This window comes from Podarcis filfolensis, assembly GCF_964270895.1.
Source record: "Podarcis filfolensis genome assembly, chromosome: 8".
Classification (NCBI taxonomy): Eukaryota; Metazoa; Chordata; class Lepidosauria; order Squamata; family Lacertidae; genus Podarcis; species Podarcis filfolensis.
The window spans coordinates 20988367-21014790 of NC_139611.1; the positions used below are offsets into that span (position 1 = coordinate 20988367).

General features: G+C 43.9%; 1 protein-coding gene and 1 long non-coding RNA gene across 5 annotated transcripts in view; both read left to right on the top strand.

Annotated features, from left to right (window-relative positions):
• Positions 1–2142: 2142 nt before the first annotated feature.
• The window catches only part of SKI (SKI proto-oncogene), a 151401-nt gene continuing 127119 nt past the window's right edge, over positions 2143–26424 (top strand). Inside the window, exon 1 of one of the 4 annotated variants that reach the window (XM_083628668.1) lies at positions 2143–4444. In XM_083628668.1, the coding sequence (XP_083484794.1) occupies positions 3494–4444 (951 nt within the window). In that variant the 5' untranslated portion in view covers positions 2143–3493. The remainder of the gene's footprint in view (positions 4445–26424) is intronic. The other 3 variants (XM_083628666.1, XM_083628665.1, XM_083628667.1) reach the window with 3 other exon arrangements.
• LOC310769624 lies at positions 11123–24583 on the top strand. Its single transcript, XR_014551751.1, has 3 exons — positions 11123–21687; positions 21940–22720; positions 22966–24583. It is a non-coding gene; the product is annotated as an uncharacterized lncRNA (long non-coding RNA).

The window sequence follows — 26424 nt, forward strand, 5'->3', positions numbered from 1 at the left end:
GCAGCTGCCAATTTGGGGGGTCGACTTATACGCCATGTCTTATATGCGGCAGCTTTGCTGGGCAGCGGCAGTGGGCGGCAGGCTCCACGCCAGGAGGAAGCTGCCCAGCGATGCTAAGCCAGCTTTACTGGGCAGCTTCCTCCCAGCGCAGAGTGGAGCCTGCCGCCCACTGCTGCTGCCCAGCGAAGCTGCCGCCGCCGCCGCAGTGGACGGCAGGCTCTGCTCTGCACCAGGAGGAAGCCGCCCAGCGAAGCCGGCCTAGCATCGCTGGGTGGATTCCTCCCAGCGCGGAGCCCGCCGCCCACTGCCGCTACCCAGCGAACCCATACTCAGCGTATAAGACGACCCCTGACTTTTTAGAGGATTTCCCGGGGTTAAAAAGTCGTCTTATACTCCGTAATCTATGGTAGGCTATTTTCGGAAGCCGAACGTCCAATGCGGCTTCTGCGGCTTTCGATTGATTGCAGGAAAGGATTAAGTCTGAGAACCAAGGTACCACTGTATTTAGGTATATTTTGTGACACCTGTAACAGTGCCAGTAGCACAGATTAAGCGGTAGGGTGGGCACATGTTTTTTCCAAGCCAGATTGCAATGCTGGAGACTATTTTAGGGCCAGGAGGGAAGGGTTAGCCTTCCCAGTCCCATACACTGCAAACTCCACCGCCTCTGGCTGAAAATGCTGAACACTGTAAACCATAATATGATGGTATATTATATTGGATCCTTTTTTATTATTGCACATTTTGCATACACATACACATCTTATTGTGGGTGGAAGTATTTAGTGTGTTAGATAACTATCAATATTTTAAAATGTTGTCTGTATGTACAGCTGTACATTTATATGATAATCCAGTTGTTTATAGTTACCTGCCAAAAACTTGCACAAGCAGCTTACTCCAGAAAATCCAAAGAATGGTATCCAGCTAAGTCCTACTCAGTGAACCCTTCAACTTAATGGACCTGTGAATCATGTTACTGTTAATGCCTCTACTTTGAATAGGACTAATGCTGTATACAACCCAACAGATTTAACACAACTAAGTGAGATGGAAAAGGAGAAGGTCCATGCACACACTTTGCTTTTCCAAAAAAAATTGAGTAAAGGTCAGATACAACTGAATTAATCTGAACCTTGAAAAGTACATAAAACTAAAAGAGGAAGTAGGGAGGAGTGTTACTCTTCCAACTTCCCCCTTCAGCTCCATTAACTTATTAAAAGATAGCAACCCTACTACCTTATGATCAAGGAGGCAGTGAGTGTTGGGGCTCAGAGGCTTTGTGGACACTAGCAAAGACTTCAAGGGTAGTATTGTGCCCACGGGCACCACGCTGGTAACCCCTGGAGTTCTTTCCACAGATACATTATTACACATATATGCGCTTAATTATAGTGGACATATAGTTGTTGCTTTCTTTGCAGGGAAAAAATATGTGTGGAAGGGCACTCACACGGAGTTATGCAGATTCAGCTTTTATTTTCTCATGTTTGTGCCTCCTGGAACCCAAGTGAGACCGATGTGGTGCAGTGGTCAGACTAGGACCTGGGAGAGCAGGGTTCAAATCACCCCACTATATCATGAAGCTCACTGGGTGACCTTGGGCTGGTTACTGGCTTTCCGCTTAACGTGCCTCATAGAGTTGTGGGGATTAAATGAGGAAGAGGAGACACATGTATGTCACCTTCAGCTCCTTAGAGAAAAATGTGGGGTATAGTACAGTAAATAAGTGACACCCAGGAGCACTGATCAGACCCTGACCCACTTAACTTCAGTCGGTTGTTTCTCATCAGACCCATAGCCTGGGGCTTCTTCTGTTAAGTGCTTTCTCATTCTCTTGTATGAAACTTTGTCCACCAGCTCCAGCCCCCCACCCCCACCCCCACCCTACAACCCTTCCACCCCCACAAAAACAACAACTAGGGAGAGGAGAAGCAAGCGCAAATTCATTCACAGAGCCGCCCTACCGCACGTCTCTTTCTCGCAGCCTCGAGGTCTATGAACCCAACACTTTACCCTCCCCATCGCAGCTCTGGGCTGCCTGCCCCCCGCCCGCGCCTTCTTCTGTTTCCCGGTGTGTGTGTGTGTGTGCGCGCGCGCGCGCGCGCGCAGGCGTGTTATGTCTCGCTTGCCTTTTTGCAGAGCGGCTCGGAGGAGGAGGAGGAGGTGGCGGAGGATGAGAACAGAGCCGGAGGGAGGCGGCGCCTGTTCCTGGAAGAGCTCAGCCTGGGGAGTTGGTCACATTCTTGGCTGGGATTCAAGAGCTGAGGCAGACACCAACAAACAGTGAGGTGGGGGGGGCGCGGAGGGGGAGGAGTGCACAGCCAGCCAGCCAGCCCTGCCTGCCTGCATTAGCTCAGCTCTGAAACACCCTCAGTCTGGGCTGGAGCATGGAGTTGGGAGGATGTGAGCTGCCGCGGCTCCCACATTGAAAAGGAGAAGAGGCGGAAAGCAAAGCCAGCCAGAGAGAAAAAGAAAGAACGAAGCAACTCTTTAAAAGAAAGGAAATCTTCTCTTCCCACCCCCACCCGCAGTTTCAAGGGACCACGAGTAGCAGAGAGAACAAGAGGGGGCGAAGAAGGAAGGAGACGCCTCGCTACAGTAGCAGCCGCCTCGGAATTTTGGAAGGGGGGGGGGGTTTAATTTGTTTTTTTAATTTTTTTTGCTTTGCCTCACACTACATCATCCCGCTTCCGGAGATCGACCTTCTATATAAAAATACACACACACGCACATTATTATTTTCCTTTTAAAAAACATTTTTTTGGTGGACATGGACAGAAAGGAGCTGACTTCCCCGACGCCAGACGCCGACGCCGCTGCTATTTGGACATCTTTCAAGACCCTCTGGTGCTATTGACTCTCTTCAGCCCCCTTTCCACGTTGTTGCTACAGATTTATTAGCAATTTTTTTGAGGGGGGGAGGGAGGGAGGTTGATCGGTCGGTTTTGTGTGAGCCTCGTGTGTGTTTGTGTGAACTGAAGACTGCTGGCTTGAATGGAGGTGGGAGGGCAAGCTACTCTTTGAGAAGGCAGTGCGCTTTTTCTTTTTATAACTTTTTCCTCTCCCCCTCCCCGAAGATATAAATATTTTCCCCCTGGATTGGCTCTTCTTTTGCTCCAGTGTATTTAGAACAACAACTAAGAACCCCAAACTTATCGAGGGGGTGTTTGGAAAAGCGGACCAAAAGTAACCCACCGGGAGGAAACGTGTTTTTATTTTTTTTGGGCGAATAATATGAGATTCTTGAGTGGCTTCCCTCTCTCCTTCGCCGTCTTCAATGGACAACAACAAATTTAAGAAGAGCGGCGTTTCTCGCCTTTAAAGGAAAAGAAAAACAGAAGCCTGGAAAAGATTTTAAGCGAGGTTCGGTTTAGTTTTTTGCATTGCCTTTGGTGAAAAACCTAGAAAGGAGGAGTTATTCTTTTCTTATTGTTGTTATTTTTTAAAAAAAGGAATAAAAAGGCGGGAGACCACCACAAAATAACCTAAAATGGAGACTGTAAGGAGCAGCTTCCAGCCTCATCCCGGCCTGCAGAAGACCTTGGAACAGTTTCATCTGAGCTCCATGAACTCGCTGGGTGGTCCAGCCGCCTTCTCTGCGCGCTGGGCGCAGGAGCTGCTGTACAAGCGGGAGAACGGCAAGGAGTCCTCGTCCTCGACGTCCTCCTCGGCGGAGCCTGTGCTCCACTTGCCGCCGATCCAGCCGCCGCCGGTGATGCCGGGGCCCTTTTTCATGCCCTCAGACCGCTCGACCGAACGCTGCGAGACCGTCCTGGAGGGCGAGACCATCTCGTGCTTCGTGGTGGGCGGCGAGAAGCGCCTCTGCCTGCCGCAGATCCTCAACTCCGTCCTGCGCGACTTCTCGCTGCAGCAGATCAACGCAGTGTGCGACGAGCTCCACATCTACTGCTCCCGCTGCACGGCGGACCAGCTGGAGATCCTCAAAGTCATGGGCATCCTGCCCTTCTCGGCGCCCTCCTGCGGGCTCATCACTAAGACGGACGCCGAGAGGCTTTGCAACGCCTTGCTCTACGGAGGCGCCTACCCGCCGGGGCGCTGCAAGAAGGAGTTCTCCGGGAGCCACCACGGGGCCGCGCTCGAGCTGGAGCTGACCGAGCGGAGCTTCAAGGTATACCACGAATGTTTCGGGAAATGTAAGGGGCTCCTGGTGCCGGAGCTGTATAGCAGCCCTGGCGCGGCGTGCATCCAGTGCCTCGATTGCCGGCTCATGTACCCGCCGCACAAGTTTGTCATCCACTCGCACAAGTCCCTGGAGAACCGGACTTGCCACTGGGGCTTCGACTCGGCCAACTGGCGAGCCTACATCCTCCTCAGCCAGGATTACTCCGGCAAAGAAGAGAAAGCCAGACTGGGCCAGTGCTTGGATGAGATGAAGGAGAAGTTCGACTACAGCAACCGATACAAGAGGAAAGCACCCAGGGTGAGTCCTCTTGGATTTGGTTTTGGGGGATCGGCGCTTAAATTTGGGGATGGGGTCGCTAAAGAATTGGGCTCTTAAAAACTCTGCCGAGATTGCTTAAAAAGAAAGAAAAAAGGTGTGTGAACTTCGGTGGCAAGGGTAAGGGTTGCAACTGTACAAACTCTGCAGCTAGATACTTGGTGCATCTCTAGCATCTATTATGCGTATCCAGTGAGACCTACTTCTGAATAAAAATGCAGATAGAATTGGCTGCATATTTTACACAGTCCCACAGATAGCCACTTTAAGTGGCTATTGCCTGAACCATGTAGTAGGATCCCGGAAGGGATCATATATAATCTCTTATTGGACTCCCACCAGTCTGTGGTTCAGGTGATAACTGTTTTAAATAGACCTTGTTCTCTCAGGGATTGGGAGCTATGTAGTGAGAAGGCACTGCAAGCTCACTGGGAAATAAGCCTCATTGTGTTCGACTGGGCTACTTCCTAGGTAAATGTGCATCTAGCTGTAAGAGTCCCACATAACTCTTTCTGAAAGGAGTAATGTGTGAGAGAGAGCAGCTGGAAAAACCTGCTGCATTCACCTCAAGGATGCTTATACCATGCATGCAAACTTTGGTGAAGCATGGCCCTAGGTGTGCAGACTCAGAAGTGAGTCCTATTGAATCCAGTGGGACTTAGTAATCAGAAAAGGATGCTTAGGATTGTACTTCTAGAGAATAAAGAACTCTGTCAGACTTATTTAGGAATAGAAATAGGATTGTGCTGATAGGTTCTTAAGGTGAATCACATTGGGCTGTTTTATCCTTTTTTCTTTTCAAACAGTCTCAAGGGAGCTGGCTTTTTCTTTTGAAATCTACCCTTTGGTCTTTCTTATTTTGGGGTATATTTACTTCTGTAGACTAGCAGGGCTCTCTACTGGACTTTAACCGCAGCAGCAAAATTGGATTTGTTTAAAAATCCTTTTAACCAATCTGTCTTTTTCGGGGGGGGGGTCCACACATTTACCATTATTCTGTTCACTTTTCTTGTTGCAAACTTAAATACTGTACATTTTATGCACCTGTTTAAACAGGACACAAAAGGTGGCCTACCATATTCTGCCCTTGGGTTTTGCATCTTAACAAACTCAAATAGGTATATGTGGTGCTACAAATAGGGCAAGGAAAGATGAATTGAATGAATGAATGAATTGATTATCTACAGGCAGAAATCACTGGCTTCTATCCTTAGGATTAATCTCAAAACTTGACAAATGTAGTGACGGAAACGAGAGCTGAAAAGCTTCTAAATGTATTGCATTGGCAGGATAAACAAACACACAACCAGATAGATTCCAGACAGTGGAGGCTGGTCCATTAGGGCAAATGAGGCACCTCCCCACCAACCTCAGTCTGTCCTCAGCCAGCCCCCACCTGCCTGCTTTCTAATTTACAACTAGTCCAGGGGGTGGCACTGCCTGTCAGATTCCTCCTCCAGTCATTGTTACCCTTGCAGAACTCAGCAGCCAAGATGATGGGGACAAAACTAAAATTAGTTGGCTCTCCCTGTCATTGGCTCTGACCGCATCTACTGTTTGGGCTCCATGCCTTCCTCCCTTCCAGTCACAATGGGCACCAGCCACCACTGATCCCAGGATGTTCCAATCCAGGGTACTTGCAGATGCTGTTGATATATGTGTGCAGACTACATAGTGTATTTTTGGTGCTCTGTACAGTGTTGATCTAGTCCCCCCTCCACCCCTTTTCTCTCCTGATGCTAGTTTGTGTATGGGTTATATTTACACTAAGGAAATGGATGTGTCCTGGGACAACTGCTGCAGCAAGCTTTAAAGTATGACAGGCAATTGCGGAGTCTGCCCAGCCAGACAGCTAGGTACTCTTTAATCTGCAGCAGTATTCAATTTCCAGATTTCTCAAAGTTGGTGACTGGGTGAGAAAGTTGGGAGGGGAGACCTTGTGTTGGCATCAGTCCTGGTCAGTGGGGGTACTTATGCTATGGGGTAGCTTGAAAAGAATGCCCAGGGTCAGACAAGACATCTGACTATTCAAAAGAATGCAAGGTGCAGCAAAGGAGAAAGGTCTAGTTAACTCCTTAACTGCACAGACTTTTTTGATAGTCATGGGAAATTATAGGGTATCAAAGGAGACTCATTTAATACTTATTAAGGGAATGTTCAGTTCAGACTTCTTCCCCTTCCCGCTCCCCTTTAAACTCCCACACACCTATTTTGGAGAGAATGTTCAAGCACCCACACACATCTGGAGATAAAGGCATGTGCAGCTTCTCCTTTTGGGAAACAGGCTGAATGCGCATACAAACAACAACAACAGCAACAGAAACCCACCAGGCTTTGGGATATCTTTCCATTCCTGTCTACTTGGCTATTTCCCCTTTCAAAGTGAAGGAAGTAGTTCTTGTTTTCTCCTTAGTTCCCCTCCTCCTCTACAGATTCAGCATAAGAGCTATTGCAGGTCTAAAGACCCACATTATTTATCATGTGCTGCTAATGGCTTGTCTGTCTTCAGCTAATCATATGCTAAAAGTGGCAGTTTGGGGCATATGAATGGAAAGTGGAGGTGCACTGAGAATGCAGGGGCACATTTTTTAAAAATATGCATCTTTTTGAAGGCAACCAACATCTCTTTCCGTTCTGGGCAGCACAAAGAAATAATATTTCTGTGCCCAAACTCTTTCTGAATGACTTTTGAATATATGAAAGAGAATAATGAATTGATTTAGGAAAGAAATCAGAAACTAGCATAGAAATTCTCAGTAACTTCAGGGTGTGTGTGTGTATCGTGTGTATCTATCCCACTACTTTTTTTTTAAGGCATCCAGCAAATTGGTCCAGGATTGGTGTGAAGCTTGAGACCAAATTAAAACCTTGGTCTCAGTGCTGACCATAATACATTGCTTGAAATACTGTTTCCTCATCAGACTGAAATGGGCAGCCTTTGCTTTTCCTCAGTTGTGAGGCAGCTGTGGTGGAAAGAAAGCCAGGATATGCATATATCTCTGCCTGTGCCCCAAGAATGGGATGGAGTTGAAATATTATTTCACCTCCCTTCCCAAGGTGAGTTGTTTCAAGACTTTTAACTATGGCTAGAAGAACTTGTGTTTTTGCTCTTGATAAGACTTTGCTAGCAGGTAGGCCACCTGTCTGGCATCCCAACAAAAAGCTGCTTCTCTCCCATTCATTTTTCCATCAGACATAGCCAAAGGGATATTGCATGTTTTGTGCTGTAGCAGATAGCCATGCTGGGAGCAAAACAATAACCACATACAAACACACACAGAGCTGCAGGGTTGGTAGACTGTGGCCAGAGGCAAATAGCATTGAAATAAAATTGAGGTCGCCTAGGGAGGAAATGGTGGTGGAAACCTAACCAATCTTGTGTTTGGCTGTTTGCATTTACTATGTTTAAGTTCTGTCTGCATCTCATCCTTAAGCTCTGTGTGTGTGTCTTTTGCTCACAGCTGTCTGCAAATCGTGGGCCTCTGTGGGTTTTTGCCTTGTGCGCCCTGCATAATAATGATGATGATCCTTCTTGGGAGTGTGTACCAGCTGTTGGATGGGGACAATGTGGATTGTTTGAATACAAAGAGGTAGGGGTGATCCTACCCTGCCCCCCTGGGTTTGTGGGAGTTAGTTGGTAGTAGGATGACTTTATGTGGCTCTCCTGCAGTAAGCTTTGGAGAATAGTTCCCCAAAGTGGACTGTGAGATAAAAAACACATCTGCCTTATACCCAGCGGAAGCTGCAGCTGCCTCACCAACCACATTCTGCCCTCAGCCAGCCTCCTCCTTACAATCTAAAGCAAGTTCAGTGGGTGCCAGCTTCCTCCTCCTCAGTATCACCCCTGCAGAATTCAGCAGGGAAGAGGATAGGGACAAAATCAGAATTAGTTAACCCTTCCTGTCATTAGCCCTAACCCTACCTACTGTCTGGGCTCTCTGGATTCATTCCTACCAATCACAGTAGATACTAGCCATCACTGCTCTTATACTGAGTCAGACCACTGGTGCATTTAGCTCAGGACTGGTTGACACTGGCTCTCCAGGGGTTCAGATGGGATCTTTTATCAGCTGTGCCTGTAAATGCCATGGACCTACACCTTGTGAATACTCTGCTGAGCCTAATGTCCCTGATGTCTCTTTGGTGAGTTGCTGAAAGCTTTCTGTGGTGGGTCTGTGAGATGCATTTTTCTCCTGCTGCTGGATTCTGCCTTCATATGCAAAAGTTGATGTTGGGCTGTAATTTGAAGCCCAGTGATATTCTCCCTCCATAAGCAGAGGCAATACACCTCTGACTCCTCAGATACAGAGAACATAGGAAGCTGGTTTTTACTGCATCAGACAACCCATCTAGCTCAGTATTGTCTACACTGACTGGCAGTGGCTCTTCAGGGTTTAGGCAAGAAGTCTTTCTCAGCCCCACATGGAGATACTGGGGATTGAACTTGGACTCTTTTACATACCATTGAGCTATGGCCTTTCTCCAGTAACACAGGATGACTCTTTCCTTTGCAAGCCTCCCGGATGCATTTGCCTGCCTAAGAAAATACTGGAGTTTGGTGAAATTGTCTGCTGCAAGACAATTCTTGTACTCACATATTGGCATAGTTCTGTGTTCAGTAACACTTGGGACTATTCCACCCATGCAGCAACCCCAGGAGGGGAAAAGGGTGTGTGTGTTTCAGCTTCTTTTGGTACCTCCCACCTTGAGTTTGGTTTCTCCTAGCATGTTATTTGTTTGCATTCCTAGGGCTTAATCATTCCTTTGTGGAGTTCTTCAAATCCCCTAAGCCACATCACCTTTTGGACTTTGTTCTTTTACCTTCTCCCCCACCCCCTCCAACACATTCATTGTTGAGCTTTCCCTCCTCCCTGTCCCACCCCCCAAGTCTCTAGTCTTTCCTCATCTTCTAACTGGTTCCTGCATCCTGGTCAACTGTATATGTGAAAATGATTTTGTTCAAGAATGAGTTTCACCAGTCTCTTCCCACTCCTGCCCATGTTGTTCCAATCACAGTCTGTTTGATACATGTCTCCTCTCCTGTATGCTATGTCACTGTGGTGAGGAAACATGCTGCTTAGAAGGGGCCTTGTTGGTTCGTAGGCCATGTAGTCCTGGGATCCTGTCATTTGATCTGGGTTGCCATTTGGAACACTACAAATAATTTGACATTCAGTTTGAGGAGCCATGGCTTAGAAGTATAACACATGTTCTGCGTGCAAAAGGTCCTAGGTTCAATCCCTGGAAACCTCTGTTTGTGCTGTGGAATTGCAGTCTTTAATGTACCCTCTAGATATTGTTTGGCTGTATCATCCCATCATCCCTTACCACTGGCCATGTAGGAATGGCCATAGCTCCAGGGGAGAGCATCTGCTTTGCATGCCAAAGGTCCCAGGTTCAATCTCTGGTTGGGAGAAATTCCCTGTCTGAAAACCTAGACTGAGTCACTGCCAGTCAGTGCAGACAATCCTGAGCTACACCGAGTGTGAGGAAGCTTTCTGTGTTCACATTTTGCACAATGTGTGTGTTCAGTAAAACTATATAAAATCAAGGTTGTTCCTTTCATGCATTGTATTTTTCCTACATGGTTGTTGGAGAGGAGGGGAAACAGGTAAAATGTAATGCCTGGAAGTCACACACCCGATTATTTTCCTGTGTACAGTCATTGGAAAACTCTTGCCAGTTTTCATCTTGCGCTTTCATCTTGAATACTTTTGTTGAAAAAAACTGTGTCTGAAGTAGCTGTCAGATTAAGGGAAGAAAAGAGGAAATAAGCAGATACACACCTTTCTATGCAGCAAGCAGCATTCCCTCAGGCCTGGTGTTCCCTGAGGTAGGATGAATGTTCTGGATTGTCATATGCAAACAAGCACAGCGAAAGTTCCTGCTTCTGTTTCATAATAATAATAATAATTCCTCCCAAGCCAGTGAAAGGTGTAGCAGCAAGAGATCAAAGAGCGGAAACCTATTCATGCTGAGGTAATGCAGCTTTTGGAGTGATCTTGTGAGACCATTGAGGCTTTTTGCATTTTGTAGTGGTTGCAATCCAGCCAGCTGGGAATTTGTGGTGGCGGCAGCAGCAAAAAAGAACTCCTTGTGCCCTCCAGGGGAAACGACTCTCCACCACTGCAACCTTGGAACTGCTGCATGCCTTAAAGAAGAGATGGTTACACACCTCCACACAGCATGTTCCCCTCTCCAATTTTCTTTGTCTTCTGCAAACCAGGCCTTTGTGTAGATGTCTAATTGTGCAGGTGTGAATGTGAAGGATTGTGCTCCTCCCTTGGCTTTTTAGGCCATTGTGGTACAGCAGCTGTGCTAGAGTTTGACTTAGTGTGTTGTCTCCAAACCCAGGATTGTGTTTAGGGTCCCTCCTCCTTAAACATTACCTGTAACCATTGAATGTGGACTCAGGTGACACACTAAACCAATTCTTGGCTTTATACTACCATCCTGCGATGACCCCAAAAAACCCTGGGGAGGAGCAAAGCAGCTGAGATCTCCTTGGGAGCCATTGTGTGTATGTGCCAAGCCATAGTTTGAAAGTGGACTCAATTTGGGACCTTGGTTGGCCCTGGAGTGCATGCTCCATGTATGCCTGCAGGCATCTGGCTGGTGGCTTGTTGGCATGTATTGGCTGGAGGAGATAGGAAGCAGGAGTGACTGGGCAGCATGCAATATAAGCCAGCCTGTTGCTTAAAAAAAAAAAAATCCTATTCAGTTCTGTGGTGAAGCCTTTGGTCACCCACAAAGTTAGGAAGCATGTGTTGGTCATGGTTCCAATCTGGTATGGTTCATGAACCTTCTCCACTCCTGCTGCCAATTAATAACATTAATTTATTTTAGCAGAGTAGACTTAGAACATAAATCAATTTGCCTGTCAATTAGTAAAAGCAATTTCTTAATACGTATGCTTGGCTGTAATTTTTTTTTAAATGTATGGGGGGACCTTGCAACGCTAAGTAAGACCTGTGTAAAATTTAATTGCTTATGTTCCTTTCTCCACATTTTTCTCATGGGGGGAAAGGAAGGCATTTTAATATATATATTTTCAAACCTGAGGAGAAAACATTTCCATCTTTGTACAGGTAAGCTTTGCATTCCATTCTGCTGCCTCAGGCAACTTTTCACACAATGGTCTTCAGTTTGCAAGGAGCCTGGAAAATAATAGGACCAACATTAATACACTGCTGATTTGGGATGGGGGTGGAGGAGACTGTTTTTACATGAAGTGGGGTGGGGGAAACCATGAAGGGCAACTTTTCTTTGCCTACTGGAGGCATGCTGTGTCCCCCCCCCCCCCGCTCTTGGTTTCATGACAAATATTTAAGAGTACAGGGAAGGATAAAGAATCCAGTGTATTTATAAGAGGGGCATTTACTCTAAGTAAAGTTTATAAACTGCTTTAACTGGGAAGATATGATGTACATTCTACAAATTAAAAGTATTATAAGGTCAATATCTAGGCTGTTAGTGGAAGGACTGTACGCACATGCTTTTCTTGCAAAAGATCCCAGGCTCATTTCCATGTAGTGCAGGGGGAGCCCCAAGCCTGAAACCCTAGAGAGCTGCTGCCAGTCGTTGTAGACAGTACAGTACGCCCCAAACTTCTGTGCAACTTACTTACGCAATTGCAACCTTGCATGCTTTGGCAAAAAACAAACAGAAAGAGGATGAGAGACTGGGGAAAAGGAGCTGTGTGAGATCTCAAAAGAGCTTCCAGAGCCCTCATGTGACCTTTCTAGAGCCCAGAAAGCAAGGGAGAGGGCTTTAAAACTGCAGGAAAACTTGGCATGGAAGGAGCATTTTAAGCTCTCCACCTTGCTTATTGGCCTATACAAAGGTTACATGAGGGCTCTGGAAGGCCATGAGAGGCTCCTGAGATCTTGCTCCCTCAGCATGCCGGTGTTGAACAGGCAGGAATGATTGCATGGAGGGAGCAGTTCCAGGGGTCTTCCCGACTTTGCACAATTTTGCCTTTGTGTGAGGGTCCCCAGAATGTAACCTCTGCAGAAGTTTTGGACCTACTGTACTGCGCTAGATGGAACCACGGGACTGATTTAATATAAGGCAGCTTCCCAGGAGAGTGGCAGGCACCCTCACTGTATTGTTTAGAATGCCTGCTGAAAACTTTGTGGTCCCCCCCCCCCTCATTTCAGCAAGCAAATCTAGACACATAATTTACTTACTTATGTTTATTTTAATGTTTTTTATCTGTGTTTTATTAATGCTTTGTGTATTTTTAAAAGTTCTGTGGATGTTAGCTGTGTTTTATTGATAATTTTGTTATGCACACCTCTTAGAGTTTTGTGATTAAGTGGACTATAACTTTTTCTAAATGAAAGATGGGAATTCCTCTTCTAAGATGATGCTTGCACTGAGGTGCATGTGTCTTCTGTAAAAAGAAAGGAAGAATGGTATTTGCATTCAGTCATGTGTCCAATGAATGGAAGGCCTCCTTCTGTCAGTGCAATTTCCTTCTGTGAATGGATGCGATACAACCTAGTGTTTTCCCCCGATACGCAGGTTCAATCAATAGATTAATCAGCTAAAACGTGTACATTCAATTAAAATTTATTTAATTGGGCAGCAGCTGAGCATTTAATGAAACATTTTTGTTCATATTAGAACGCAGTACAACACAACGAAACTACAACAGTGCCCAGTGAATTCCCCACCCCACATCCATGACCCATTTTCTTTACAGAAGAAATGTTCAGAGTGGCGGATTATTTTCCAAACGTCTCTAGCAAAACCCTCAGTGGTTAATATGTATTTTTGTGACTAATAAGATTCAAGCACCAGCACATAATAGTAAGGGCAGTTTCTTGCTACTAATGCAAGAAATGGGTGGCATCTTGATGTGGATTCCAGTGGCATTGCCTGACTAGGCAAGATCAGGCCTGAGTAGTGAAAAGAGTAATCTTTGTGCCTTTCCATACCTCCCCCCAACCTCTGCTTAAGTTAGTGGTATCATGTTAAAAGAATAAGGTCATAGACTCAGATTGCTGCTTGGTTTCCCAACCCCTTTTCCACCAGCCAGTTTGTGTAATGTCTGTCTGAAACAGTTGAGTAAGGGCATTGAAATAGCAGACAGGATATCAAGTGTTAGGAAGTCTGGGTTAAGTATAACAGAGGCTCCAGTATATGCTGATGGGTTCAGGAGAGCAATCCTTCCAGATTCAATGACAGGTTAGCTGCTCTTGAAGCGAGCCCCATCTGAGCCCCAGAAGTGCCTGTTGTCTTTCAACTCAAGCATACCCCATTAATTTTTCTGTGTGGTTTATTAATGCTGTGCTCTGCCCAGGGAGGTGTCAGACCAGCCTCCTGATTTTGATCTCTGGACTCTTTTCCTTCCTCTCTCTTCACTGAAATGGTTGCACAAACTGTAACCTCATCCTCACTCTCCAAAAGGCTTGCGTAAGTTTAAGGTGGATTTCCCCCATTGTTAAATTATTCAAGCTTTAAAATGAAATATATATTTAAGCAGCTTTGCTACATTTTGTGGAGCTTGCTTTGCAAGCAGTTTATTATTTTAAATCTTTAACTGGACATATGAAAGAATAGGGAGGAATTTTTACTTTATATTTGCATTGATACCTAACATTTGAACATTCATTCCTGTTTAATATCCTCTTTTACCAGAATAATTTTTTTTTAAATACAAGGCGCAATGGGTTGTACCTAGCTATTATTCACCCATTTAAATGAATGAAACTGAGTTAATAATATCCATTGATTTCAGTGGATCTACTCTGAGTAGGACTAGCATTGGATACAACTCAGTATCTTCTTTTCTCTGGCTGAATTTTGGTGGCTGAATGCACAAAAGCACACAGAACAGCTAGTTTCGGAAAAGTGTTGACATAAACTTGACATAAAGAATCCCTGACTTTGAAATAAGGTTCAGCCACTTCAGGGAGTTCTTGTTTGCTGACTTTTGCCCAACATTTGCCTAGGAGCATTCTTCTAAAAATTAGAAACAAGGATGGAAACAAGTTTTTTCTTCAATATTGGATTATGTCGGCTTTTAAAGTTGTTGGCCAGGATCCAAAGAACTGTGTCTAAAATTTTGAACTTTTCAACAATATCCCTTCCACCCCCATGCCATATGGCAACCTGCTTTTGAAATTCAGGGGAGTTTCAAAAGCTGTTTGTGATATGGCACAGGGATCTGTTCAGAGGATGATGGGTGGAAACAAACTCCTGGATGCATACAAAGTATTGAGCTGTGGTTTAAGTCTCTCCCCCCTCCCCGCTCTCTAAATATGTGATTATACAAGATGGCAAAGAAATCAGATGTCCACACTATGCTAATTGCTATGAGGCTCTCCTCTTTATGATCCTTGTGCTAACATAAGGACTGTCCTGCTGGATCAGACCAAATGCCCATCTTTCCCAGCATCCTGTTTCTAGAGTAGCTGGCTTGCTGTTTTTGGGAAGCTCACAAGCAAGGAACAAAGGAGATGGCCAACCCCCGTATCATGTTTGCCCCACAGAGTATAGTATTTATAAAGTATAGTATATATAAAGCAGTAAGCACACACTGCTTCTGTAAGGTATGGGTGCCAGCTGGCCATTTGCCATGGGACTGTAAACTCATGGGAGCATGCTTAAATATATTTGTACCTAAACCAGTGATTGGGAACCTGCAGCCTTCCACATGTGATAGGATTCCAACTTCCATCAGCCCTAGCCAGTATGGTCAGTCGTCAGAGTTGAATGGAGTTGTAGTCCAGCAACATCTCTAGAGAGTCCTCATACCTGGTACATAGGTGGCTGTTAGTTTTTTCAGACATAAAGCTTGGCACTCAGTGATATAGGTTATTTTTAAGAAGCATTTTTAAAGCTGTTGGCTAGTTCAGTGTGCTCAAAAGCTTTGGTAATTGTTCCTGTGTGGATTGAAAATCTTCAGCTGCACCTCATGTAGGGTAAAATAGGTACTGAAATATATTACTTCACCTATGCCTCTATTTGAAATCTGGATGATTCAATTTTGTGATTTAAACAAGGCAAGATACTTTATGGCATTTTCTTCACCTTGTTTATAACCTGGAGGTAAACTCTTAATTAATAGGTCTAGGAATTAGGAGTCTATCATAATAATACATTCAACATCAGAAGTATTATACTGCTTTGAGAATTTATTGTGAACCCTATTAGTGTGGATTGGTTTTAATAGGAAGTCTAGATTTTTATTTCCTTCTCTGTAAGTCATTTCCAGTTCCAAGAACGTGCCATCATTACGTCTCAGTCACCACATCCCAAGCGGGCCCTTTTTTTATTGAGAGTCTGTACCGATGCGGTTGAACCACAAAGTTTGAGGTATGGGGTTTTCTGCCTCCATTCAGGCAGTCTCTGAGAAGGACCTCAGCTTGAAACCCTAGCCTCTAGAGCAATACAGTTGAGTTGTGAGGGGAGTCAACCCACTTCCTGCCTTGAGTGGGAAGGGGATGGGTGTGTCTCATAGGAACATTGTTCCTGTTTCACTGCTATGTTACCCTTATGGCTATTTACAAATGTGTGCACAGTATCATCATCATGGCCAGTGGGGAAAGGGATATTGGCAAATGGGAGAGGTCTGGGGATACTGACAATATTCTCTTCTTTCTGTGGGGGTATTAAGAGTATTCACTACATTTATCCGTTGCCTTATGTAATCAGCCTCTAGATTATGTACAACAAGTGATATAAAACAAGAGTGGAAAGAAAAACGTCAAAACACAAACAGTTCAGAATAATAAACAAGCCAAGCAGCAAATACAAGCAGTTTTTTAACATACAAAAACCTAGAAGACGCACACACATATGCTAAAACAAACTTAATTGACATCAAACTGAGTAGAGACTAACATCAGTTGACATCAAGGTAACACTAACATGTTAAGAAGATATTCAAAGACCTGGGATAATAGAAAGAACTTTACTGAAAAGTTGGTTGCCACATGGGTTTCTCTACAAAAAGGAGGCCAACACCAAGCAGACATTCTGAGGCACTCTCTACCTTATGATGTGAAGCAGACAAGGATTCAGGATTGGAGATTTTCTCTTGTTGAACCTGCTTCCCATATATGTTTAGCTGGTGCCAACTTTGTTATCTTTTTGGCACCAGATGAATACCATGTTATTCATTTCTAGTTACCAGTATTTACAAATTGTCTGTCTGCATATATGTGTTGTAGAGCAGTGTGTAGGAGGACCTACTGGAAGGAATACTCACCTGAAATAGTGTGTGTATGGGGGTTTGACTAGATGACACTTGGGGTCCCCTTCCAACACTACAGTTCTATGCTTCTATGAAATGAATGTATTTTCACTTAAATGAAGCATTTCTAAGAAATGTTGTTCATTAACAGAAAAGGGTCTCTTATCCCCTGCATTCTTGATCCACATTCTTTTCCCGATGCCTACAGTGTGTAAGGCTCCTGTCTCAAAACACTACAGCAACTCTTACTTGAAAATATGCAAGAGGTCTTTATAGTGTTGCAGGCTCAGCAGCATGCACAAGGTCCAGAAATAAAGATTACATGGTTTTATCTAGTGCAAGTCTTACTCAGAATAAACCCATTGAAATTAATGGATATGACTAATTTAGGCCTAGTAATTTCAATAGATCTACTCTGAGTAGGATTTAGTTGAATAAAACCCGCAACTGTCCTTTCTGCTGTATAATTTTACCCATGAGTGCATGCTTGGGGCTTTTGACAGAACAGAAACAACTGAAATGTGATACTACACAAAGAAGGTTAACTGAAGGAATCTCTGCATTTTAAAAAAATCTTTGCTTCATAACTTGAACCATAATTCATTTTTAAATTGTTCCATTTCTCTTCTTTGTTTGAGTGGATTAAAAGTGTGACAGGAAATTAAAGGAATTGAGAATAACATATTATAAGTGTTCATAGCATTTTTGCAGACTCACACCCCAAATGTAGTTTTTTGAGTCACATAAACCATGGTTTGTTGCAACCGTGTAGGCTCTTACACATGGAATTTTGTGCATAGTTATGTTTGTGTATGGAAATTAAAAATTGAGAAAACAGAATCTAGCAAACCATTATTTTTAATAAGCCACTGTTGTTGTTTCTGTTGAGTATCTTATCACAATGGCACATACTACATTTTCAGTATTCTTGTAAGGCAACGTCAATAAATATCTTGGAATCTGTTTTAATATTTAAACTGGAAACCTCCTTCACACTCTCTGTCCCCTTGCCCACTAGTCTTTTCCCTATGAAGTCTAAATAGGCTTAGGATCAGTGATAACCTAAAATATGCATTAGTAAACCGACATGCCAGTTCTGCATTGCATAATGCAGAGCTGAGCAACCCCACTTGAGTAGTTGAGAATCCATGAATGGAACTAAACAGAACTGTTAATCTGGATGAGGGGGAAAAAGTCTTTTCACACAAGGAGAGGTGTTGTTTCCACATGAAGCATCTGGGGATTTGGGGCCTCTCACCCAGCTGCACTATGTATATGAGGATGCCAGATTCATACATTTGGCTGTGTGTAAAATATATTGGCTCTTTGGGGATAGCTTACACTTGTCAGTCAAAGACCTTGAAAAGAGCCCCTTCTATTTGTGTGCCTGTATTCGTTTGTCAGATTTGCATGAAAACAGCTCCTTTGTTACTCAGAAGAGACCTGTGGTTATTTAGGCTCTCCCTAGTCTCACTCTTCTGAAATCATAATCCTCTGTGACATCACAATTAGTTGCCACAGTGACCATAGTGATGTCACAAAGCAAGGAAGAAGAGTAGTGGTAAAATGATCTACTTCCCAGCCTCTGGGAGAAATGTGTGTGTTTGTGTTAAATCCCCCAAAGTGGGAGAGATTTAGAACTTCTCCAGAGTGTTTTGCAGCGAGGCCCCATTGGGTGAAAATTCCCTGCATTGGATTCCTGCAAAGACCTTACCACAATGTATAACTGGTTGCCAAATTTGCTCTGTTAATTATAATGGAAGACCCTCAAGGGGCCTATTTATGTTTTGGCACCAATCACCATTTGGAAAGGTTGCTGCTAAATATTTTGTGGTCAATTGGAAACCAGAATTTGCTTTCTTGGGAAAACTCCCCCCGCCCTACCACACTCCTCATCTGTTTATAGAAGGTTGGCACTGAACAATGCCTTCTCTGAACTGTGAGGTTGCCATTACCAGATCGGCGTTTCCCCCCCTTCATTTGGATGCAGTCTTAAACTTTGCCTCCCCTCCCCTTTCCCCTTCCAGACTCTGCACAGCCTCAATGCATCCTGGGACTTCCCTTTTGCTGAATGAGCTTCTTGTGTGACAGGGAGGAAGCAAGGTCCCACTTGGATTGATAGGAGATAGGGAGGAGAGGAGGCAGTCAGCAAGGGAGAGCAAACCAGCAGGCATGCAGTAGCAAAGGGGACATCCTGCTTTGTACACAGACTACAGCAAGTGAGAATCAGATTTTGTTTTTGTTTTTTACCCATTAGTGCTGCCCACAACCAGTCCATTAACAAGGCAGTTTTCTGGAAAACCAGAGCTGGAAAACCAGAGCAAAGAGGAAAAAAAGGCATGTTAATGCCTGCTGGGAGATGAAAGGGCATAACTCATTAAACAAACACCTAACTCATTTCTCTGGAAGATTGGAAGGCATAGACCCTAACCCCAATCTTGAGAGTGTTGGTTTTAGGATGGCGTAACACCATCAACTTCAAACGATTCTGCTCTTGATTTACATTGGAGCGGTGTCTGAATCAAGCCTTGAGATGCAATCTCAGACCTTTTATGTGCCTCTTGCCATTCCTTTGCTCTGGCTGAGAAGATTAGATGCCATTTGTGCAACAGCACAATTTGTGCTGTTTGTGCAACAGCAGAGTTAGCAATGAGGTATTTTAAATCCTTTTGTGGAATAGAGGTGGTGGTGCAACCATTTCTCACTGATGGCCAGTAGGAACCTTGCGTTTTCCTCCATTGTATGCCTGCCTGTGGGTTCTGAATCAGGTTTCCAGCACAGTAGGAACATAGGAATGTGCCTTACACCAAGTCAGACCATTGGTTCGCCTAGCTCAGTATTGTTAAAACTGACTGCCAATGGGAGATGCCAGGGATTGAAACTGATACCTCCTTGCTCACAAGATGAATGCTCTGCCATTGAGCTATGACCATTCCCTGTAGGCTGAGAAAAGTGTGCAAAATGGGTAGGTGCTAGTGTTTCAGAAAGCAATGGCGGCATCTAGGCTATTTCCACTGTTGTATCTACGCAGCATGACTGTCTCTGACTTGTTGGAAGGGGAGCCAGCTGTCACTTGCATTTCAAACACCATTTGCCTGAATGAACCACCCATATTGTTGCAACAGCCAGAGTGAATAGAATATTGGACTTGGGGAAGCAAGCTCCTCTTGCCTGGTCCACCTCACCGGATTGTTGCAAGGATACAGCAAGATAACCCAATTTTAAACCTTCCTTTTGAGGAAGGTGAAAAAATGTCATTGGTGGTTTTTTTGGGGGGGTAGCACTGAAATGGTCAATTTTGCTGTCCTCTCTCCCCTGTTTATTTGTCCTTGCACTCTGGAACATAGTTCTGGGCATGCAAAAGAAAGAAAAGTATTTTTTTGGGGGGGTATTCTCTTGCTGGAGGATAATTGAATCAGTTTATGGTGAAGGAGTTGGACAGTAAAAAGTACATGCCCAGGTGGGTGTACAAACCATTTAGCAAGTCTTTGTGATGTGATGCTCCACATTTGGCTTTGCAAAATTATTCTGAAGGAGTTATTCCCAGAAAACACAAAGGAGATTGTTGATGCTGTTGAAGAACAGTTTATTAATATACAGGAGCCAACACCTTCCATTCTCGGAAGCTCCTCCTGTTGCTTGGTACCTCCTGTTTGTTTTACCTGTAGGCTTACTTTATCTTAAGAGAAGTGAGAGAGAGAGTGTCTTGCCGAAATCATTTATCCTTTGAGTTGAATGATATGCAAATGTAGTCAATTAAGCAAGGGTTTTTTAATTAGCAGTTTAAGTTCGTGTGCAAAGTGTCTTGCCTTAATTGCTTGACAGTTTTGTTGTAAATTTGTGAAGCCCCCCCAACTATCAAAACTGTGAGGTTTTTTCAGTAACATTGTTAATTCTCGTGAGTCTCACTCTGTACATTTGACCCTCATGCTTCTGTTTCTTCATTCATAAAGCTCTTTTGCAAACTGTGCAGAAGAGGTAAATTATGCCTCTTAATTACCTCTAATTAAAATATTGCTTTCATTTTCTTTCTAGAATTAATTGAGCTTTGGTGTATCAGGTCCTCCCCCGCCCCGCCTTTTCTATAGTTCTATAACAACTATAGAATTGCATAGATTTCACTCATTCTAGCCAGGTGTCTGCAGTGCTGACGTTCAGTGTATCTTGCTGTATTGTAAGCTGGCTGGGTGACTGGTTTTCCATTCCACTTAACAGAAATTTGCAGTAGTGCTGATCTTTTGTTGCCCCTTCTTCCCCCAAAACTGCAATCCCAAGGTGGACAAAATTGGTTATTTATAGTAGTATTAACTGGAAGACTTGTAGAGTTAGAAAAACATTGTATTGTCCAATCCTCAATCCTTCAACAAAAGAGTTCCCCTAAAATCCACCTTTTCTTCAAAACCCCATATGGACCTTCAGGAATACAATTGAGCACCTTTAAGAAATGTATGTGTTATCTACTTATTTAACAGGTTGACTCAGTAACCAATAGTTTGCTTTTCCAGTCTTTTCTATCCTGCCTTTTGCCAGATGGTATCCAGGGGGCTCAAAATATAAAACAAAAATACATTAATAATGGCAAATTAAAACAGCCAACAAACTGATAGAGCCAGCAATTAAAAGCCACCATCAAGATAGCAAAAATATAATTTAAATTGAATCTCAAGTACCATTGAAAGCCATTAGAGGCATGAGGAAGCACCACAGACTTCACCCGTCACCTAAAAGATGCCTCCTTCCCAGCAAAAAAAGGCAATAGGCACATATGGTTTGGGAGTAAGTTCAATAATTTGGGAACCTCCTCAGAGAAACCTGTGTCTACAGCAGCCATCGCCGCAACCTCTAAAACAGCTCCCACTTCCGATACCCTCCTTTATGGTGCTGTTATTGATAGGGGCTCAATAGGATGGGGGTAGCCAATGTGTTGCCTTCCTAGTATTGTGGGGCTCCCAAGTCCCATCATGTACTTTCTGGCAGACACCTGGAGGGCAACAAGTTGGCTATCCCTGCATTAGGAAATGTTCCAGTTACAGATAGGTAGCCGTGTTGGTCTGCCATAGTCAAAACAAAAAAAAATTTTTTCCTTCCAGTAGCACCTTAAAGACCAACTAAGTTAGTTCTTGGTATGAGCTTTCGTGTGCATGCACACTTCTTCAGATACACAGATACAGTGTATCTGAAGAAGTGTGCATGCACACGAAAGCTCATACCAAGAACTAACTTAGTTGGTCTTTAAGGTGCTACTGGAAGGAAAAAAATTTTTTTTGTTTAGGAAATGTTCTTATGCATTGTGTAGAGTAGTTTTTATTGCTTGTTCCACTTGTCTTCACTGCTGTTGAATTTTTCAGCTAACATTCTAGGCCCTCATTTGCCCAGATTACAAGATGCCTTAATCAGATCATTTGAAGTTCAAGTGTTCATTAAACTGGTGCCCAGCAGCTTTGTTGTAGTTAAGGCTCAGTTGCTTTTCCCATTAAAAACAACAACAAGGCTGCAAGTTCACCCCACCCTGTCTTGTGGAAGGACTTCATAGCCCATCTGTTTTACTTTGCTTTAGGGTTGAAAACAGGAGCAGAAGAACAGAGAAGGGGGTTTATCTGTGCTTCTTCTTCCCACTTCCCACCTCTTGGGAAAAGTCAGTTAAATCTGTGTGCATTTATTGATGATTAAACTGGCAGTAGGCACACAAATTGTTCCTCTGAATTTGGGTACTGGCTTAGTTTGAAAGGAGCTGATTTATCAAACCTGTGGATTTGGAAAGGTGCTTGCTAGTTTTGTAAACTGACAACTTTCCGTCTATGGAAAGTTTAATATTTACTTTTTTAAAACTACGTTTACTAGAAGTGATGCACAGCCCTGTTCAGTATGACCCTAATAACAAAGGGTAACTTGAGTAAGGGGACACCGTTTGAATTAAGGGATGTCTCTGAAAATGAGGGGGACATCTGGCAGCCCTACTTAGGCATAATTTGCAGCTCATTTATGTGAAGCTGGCTGGGCTTGCTGTTTTGTTTCATTTGCACAGGAGTAAATCTAGAGCAATTCGAGAGCCAGTATGGTGTAGTGGTTAAGAGCGGTAGATTTGTAATCTGGGGAACCGGGTTCGCGTCTCCGCTCCTCCACATGCAGCTGCTGGGTGACCTTGGGCTAGTCACACTTCTCTGAAGTCTCTCAGCCCCACTCACCTCACAGAGTGTTTGTTGTGGGGGAGGAAGGGAAAGGAGAATGTTAGCCGCTTTGAGACTCCTTCGGGTAGTGATAAAGCGGGATATCAAATCCAATCCAAACTCTTCTTCAGTGGAAATTGGTGCAGTTGTAATTGCAGGAACATGGCTTATGTATAATTTGTATACTTGTGCATTCATGACACAGTACTATATGAATAGGTCAACAAATCTTGAAACTAGTCTTGGTAGCCAGGCAACCCCCCCCCCAAAAAAAACAATTCTCCATGATCTGCCCTCCTCCCTCTGACAGGGTCTTCTGACATTACACTAAGCTCAGGGCCCAGCACAACTTGGAGGGTGGGATGGGTGGGTCTTGCTCATTCCTGCCAACAAGGAGAAGGGTGGTAGCTCACCTCAGGCACTCAGAAAGCAATCTTACCCCTGATTTAGGGCTTATTAGAACCACTGCATATGGTTAAAATGTGTTTAGTTGGTTATAAGTTATGAAACAATCCATGTTTTTAACTATTAATGATTGCTGTATTTGGAGTGATAAGTGTAACATTGTATTTAGAGTCCAGACAAATCTGATCTTGATTTTTGTGACGATGAAATGTGTTACAAGAATTTTTAAGGTGTGTGTAACAATTTTTTAAAAAATGTGTTGTGTATGATACGTATTCCATCTTGCTGGCTGTCACTTTGTAGGTTTTTTTTGTAGGGTTTGATTTCCTCCGCCCCCTCGCTTCTTGTGTGTGTCATGAATGGAATAAGATACATCTGGAAGGATGCAATTTCATAGAGGTTTGCAAGTATATGGGAAATGAAATAAATATGCCAAGGAAAAATGTGGAACAACCTAGCCCTGAAACCCTTTAGAAACAGATAAATGGAGTTGCCTCTCAGGGATAGGCGCTAGAGCAATTCTTTCTCCCCATTCCCTCATGTGCCTGCTTACAGTCATACCTCGGGTTACAGACGCTTCATGTTGCACATTTTCGGGTTGCGCACTGCGCCAAACCCAGAAGTACCGGAATGGGTTACTTCCGGGTTTCGGTGCTCACGCATGCGCAGATGCGCCAAATTGCGACCCGCGCGTGCACAGACGTAGCGCTGAGGGTTGCGAATGTGCCTCCTGCACGGATCACATTTGCAACCCAAGCGTTCATAGTATTTATAGATTTTTTGAAAATTACAAAACAGTATTATATTAACTGTTACTCTTAAGTAGTTATTTAAAACATAACCACAATTTTCAGTCACATATTCTCAGTCACCAGAGATCAAATCCACTGACAGTAAAAAACACAGTATATTAAATATCACAGAGAGAGAGAGAGGGTATATGGATGGAGTTTAGCAGGAATTTTATACATCCCTTTTACAAATAACTTCGAGGAATAGTCTAGATATTTCTTTTGCTATTCTGGGGCAGTGAGAACTGTTGTGTGACATCTTCCATGGGGTCTTTGAGCCCAGGGAAAAAACATATGATTTGAAGCAGCTAATTTTGGAAAGTGATGAAATATAATGTTTTTACCTCCCCTCCAAATCCCCATCAAGCTGGACTTTTATCACAGCTGAGCTCAAAATGCCTTGAATAAACTGCTACATGGAAAAACTGCTTTTGCCAAACTTTTATTTTCCTTTCCTTTTTTTAAAAAAAGATGTAATAAAGCAATGAAATCGTGCTGTACACCAATTCCTTTTGCTCCTGGTGTTGGTGCCCTTTGTGTGTTAGATTTGTTGGGGGGGGGGATTGGTGTGTATCTTTTCTTTCCTTGCTTTGGGGGGTGGGGGTGGGCTGGACCATGTAAATACAGTCTGTGTTGTTTAAATGTGTCAGAGGACAGGTTTAATTGTGTGACCCTCCCTCACCCGAGCTCCAGGCAGCAGATGGTCCCACACTCCTCTTTTCTTTTCATCCACGCCTTGTCGGCTACGATTCCCATGATGCCAATATTGTTTGTGTGTGTGTGTGTGTTTGAAAAATGGGTGCTCTGTGTGTGTTAGTGAGCTGCCAAATATTCTCTATTGTTGTTACTAGCTTGGCTCTATTTTACTGACTGTAACAAGCATTAACCTCATTTGAACCCAAGAAACAGAAGTGGGGTGAGTGGGAGAAAATGGGGGGTGGATGGAGCTGGAGGAAGGATGAAACTGAATTTTTTAAACTTAAAAAATGTAAAGAGCCCACTCAGCAGAACAGTACAAGCAAATCTAAAGCCAATAATATCACGTATTATCGGCAGCTTCAGGCTTGTAGCATTTCCCCCCGCCTGCAAGTGTAATCTACAACATGTCATTGACACAGTAATAGTGCATAAATAGTGAATTTATACTGAATGGTCCATGCACCATTCTGCAGTATTAGTTGTTCTGAGATACTTTCCCAATGTTACTGCACTTTGCTGTTGATGGGGCAGTCTTGCCCTAACTATAGGACTCCTTGGGGAGGAAGGGTGGGGTATCAATCCAATCAGTCAATCAAATCAATCAATCAATCCAATCAATCAATCAATCCATAGCTACAGATATGAACCCATGTCCATGCCCAATATGTGGCACAGAATAACATATTGCTACCACTGAACTGGAAATGTCAGTTGCTTCCCCAGTTAAAGTGTATGTTTTCTGGTGAAAGTATCCCAGTTTCTTTTGGTCGTAGCTGAGTCTCTGTGATGTGTAGGAAATAGCTATGGAGCAAGAACTGTAAATATTTTGTAGTTCCTGCTGTGCATCTTGTACTACTTGAAGCCTTCCCAAATGCAGTGCTAAGGAACCTTTACCTAATTCTATGCTGCCTGCGGGGATGGGCTTCAAGGTGGCAGACAGAGAGAATCCCACAATGCTGAAAATTCTACCCATTTTTGTCTCTGGTGTTGTGTGTTGTTACGGGTGTCCCTCAATCCCCGTGGACTGATAGCCCTTCCTAGGGGGAGGGTTTTCCCGCCATTGCTTTAAATAGAGTCCAATATCTCCTCAACTTCTGTTGCCATAACTGGAAATTTAACATTTATTTTCCCCTACACACCGTATGCTAACCTCCATTAAGTTTTCACTCTGCAGGGTGGGCATTCCATACTTCTTAAAAAAGCTTTTAAGTCTGAGAAGAGTGGGCTTCTACAAGCCTTGCGCTCAAGGGAACACATGGCTTAAAAGGAGGGAGGGGGAAAGGATAAAGATGAGCCTTCTGCATTAGTTCTGCTGGCAGCCTCCCACCATGGTTGCACAGCTATGGATTTTAAATAATTTAGCTAAATGCGCAGCAGTGTCTGCAGCAGCAGCATTGCTGGAAACCCTCGACTCAGCAGACAGACAGTCTGGCCAAGAGAATGACATGTTTGCATTCAATATCCCATCATGTCATTTGACTAAGGGATACTGTTTAAAAGGTTTACAATAGCTCTGAATCTGGGGTGAGTTACCTGTATATCTCCTGGTGTTGTTGGCCTTCATCTCCCAGGGATAATGAGCGTTGCAGCCCAGTAACAATTGGAGGGCCATGGGTTCCCCTACTCCTGTTCTACATAGTGGGGAAAGAGCCTGTACTCAAGAAGGCTGCATAGTAATGAAAGGGAAGTGAAAAA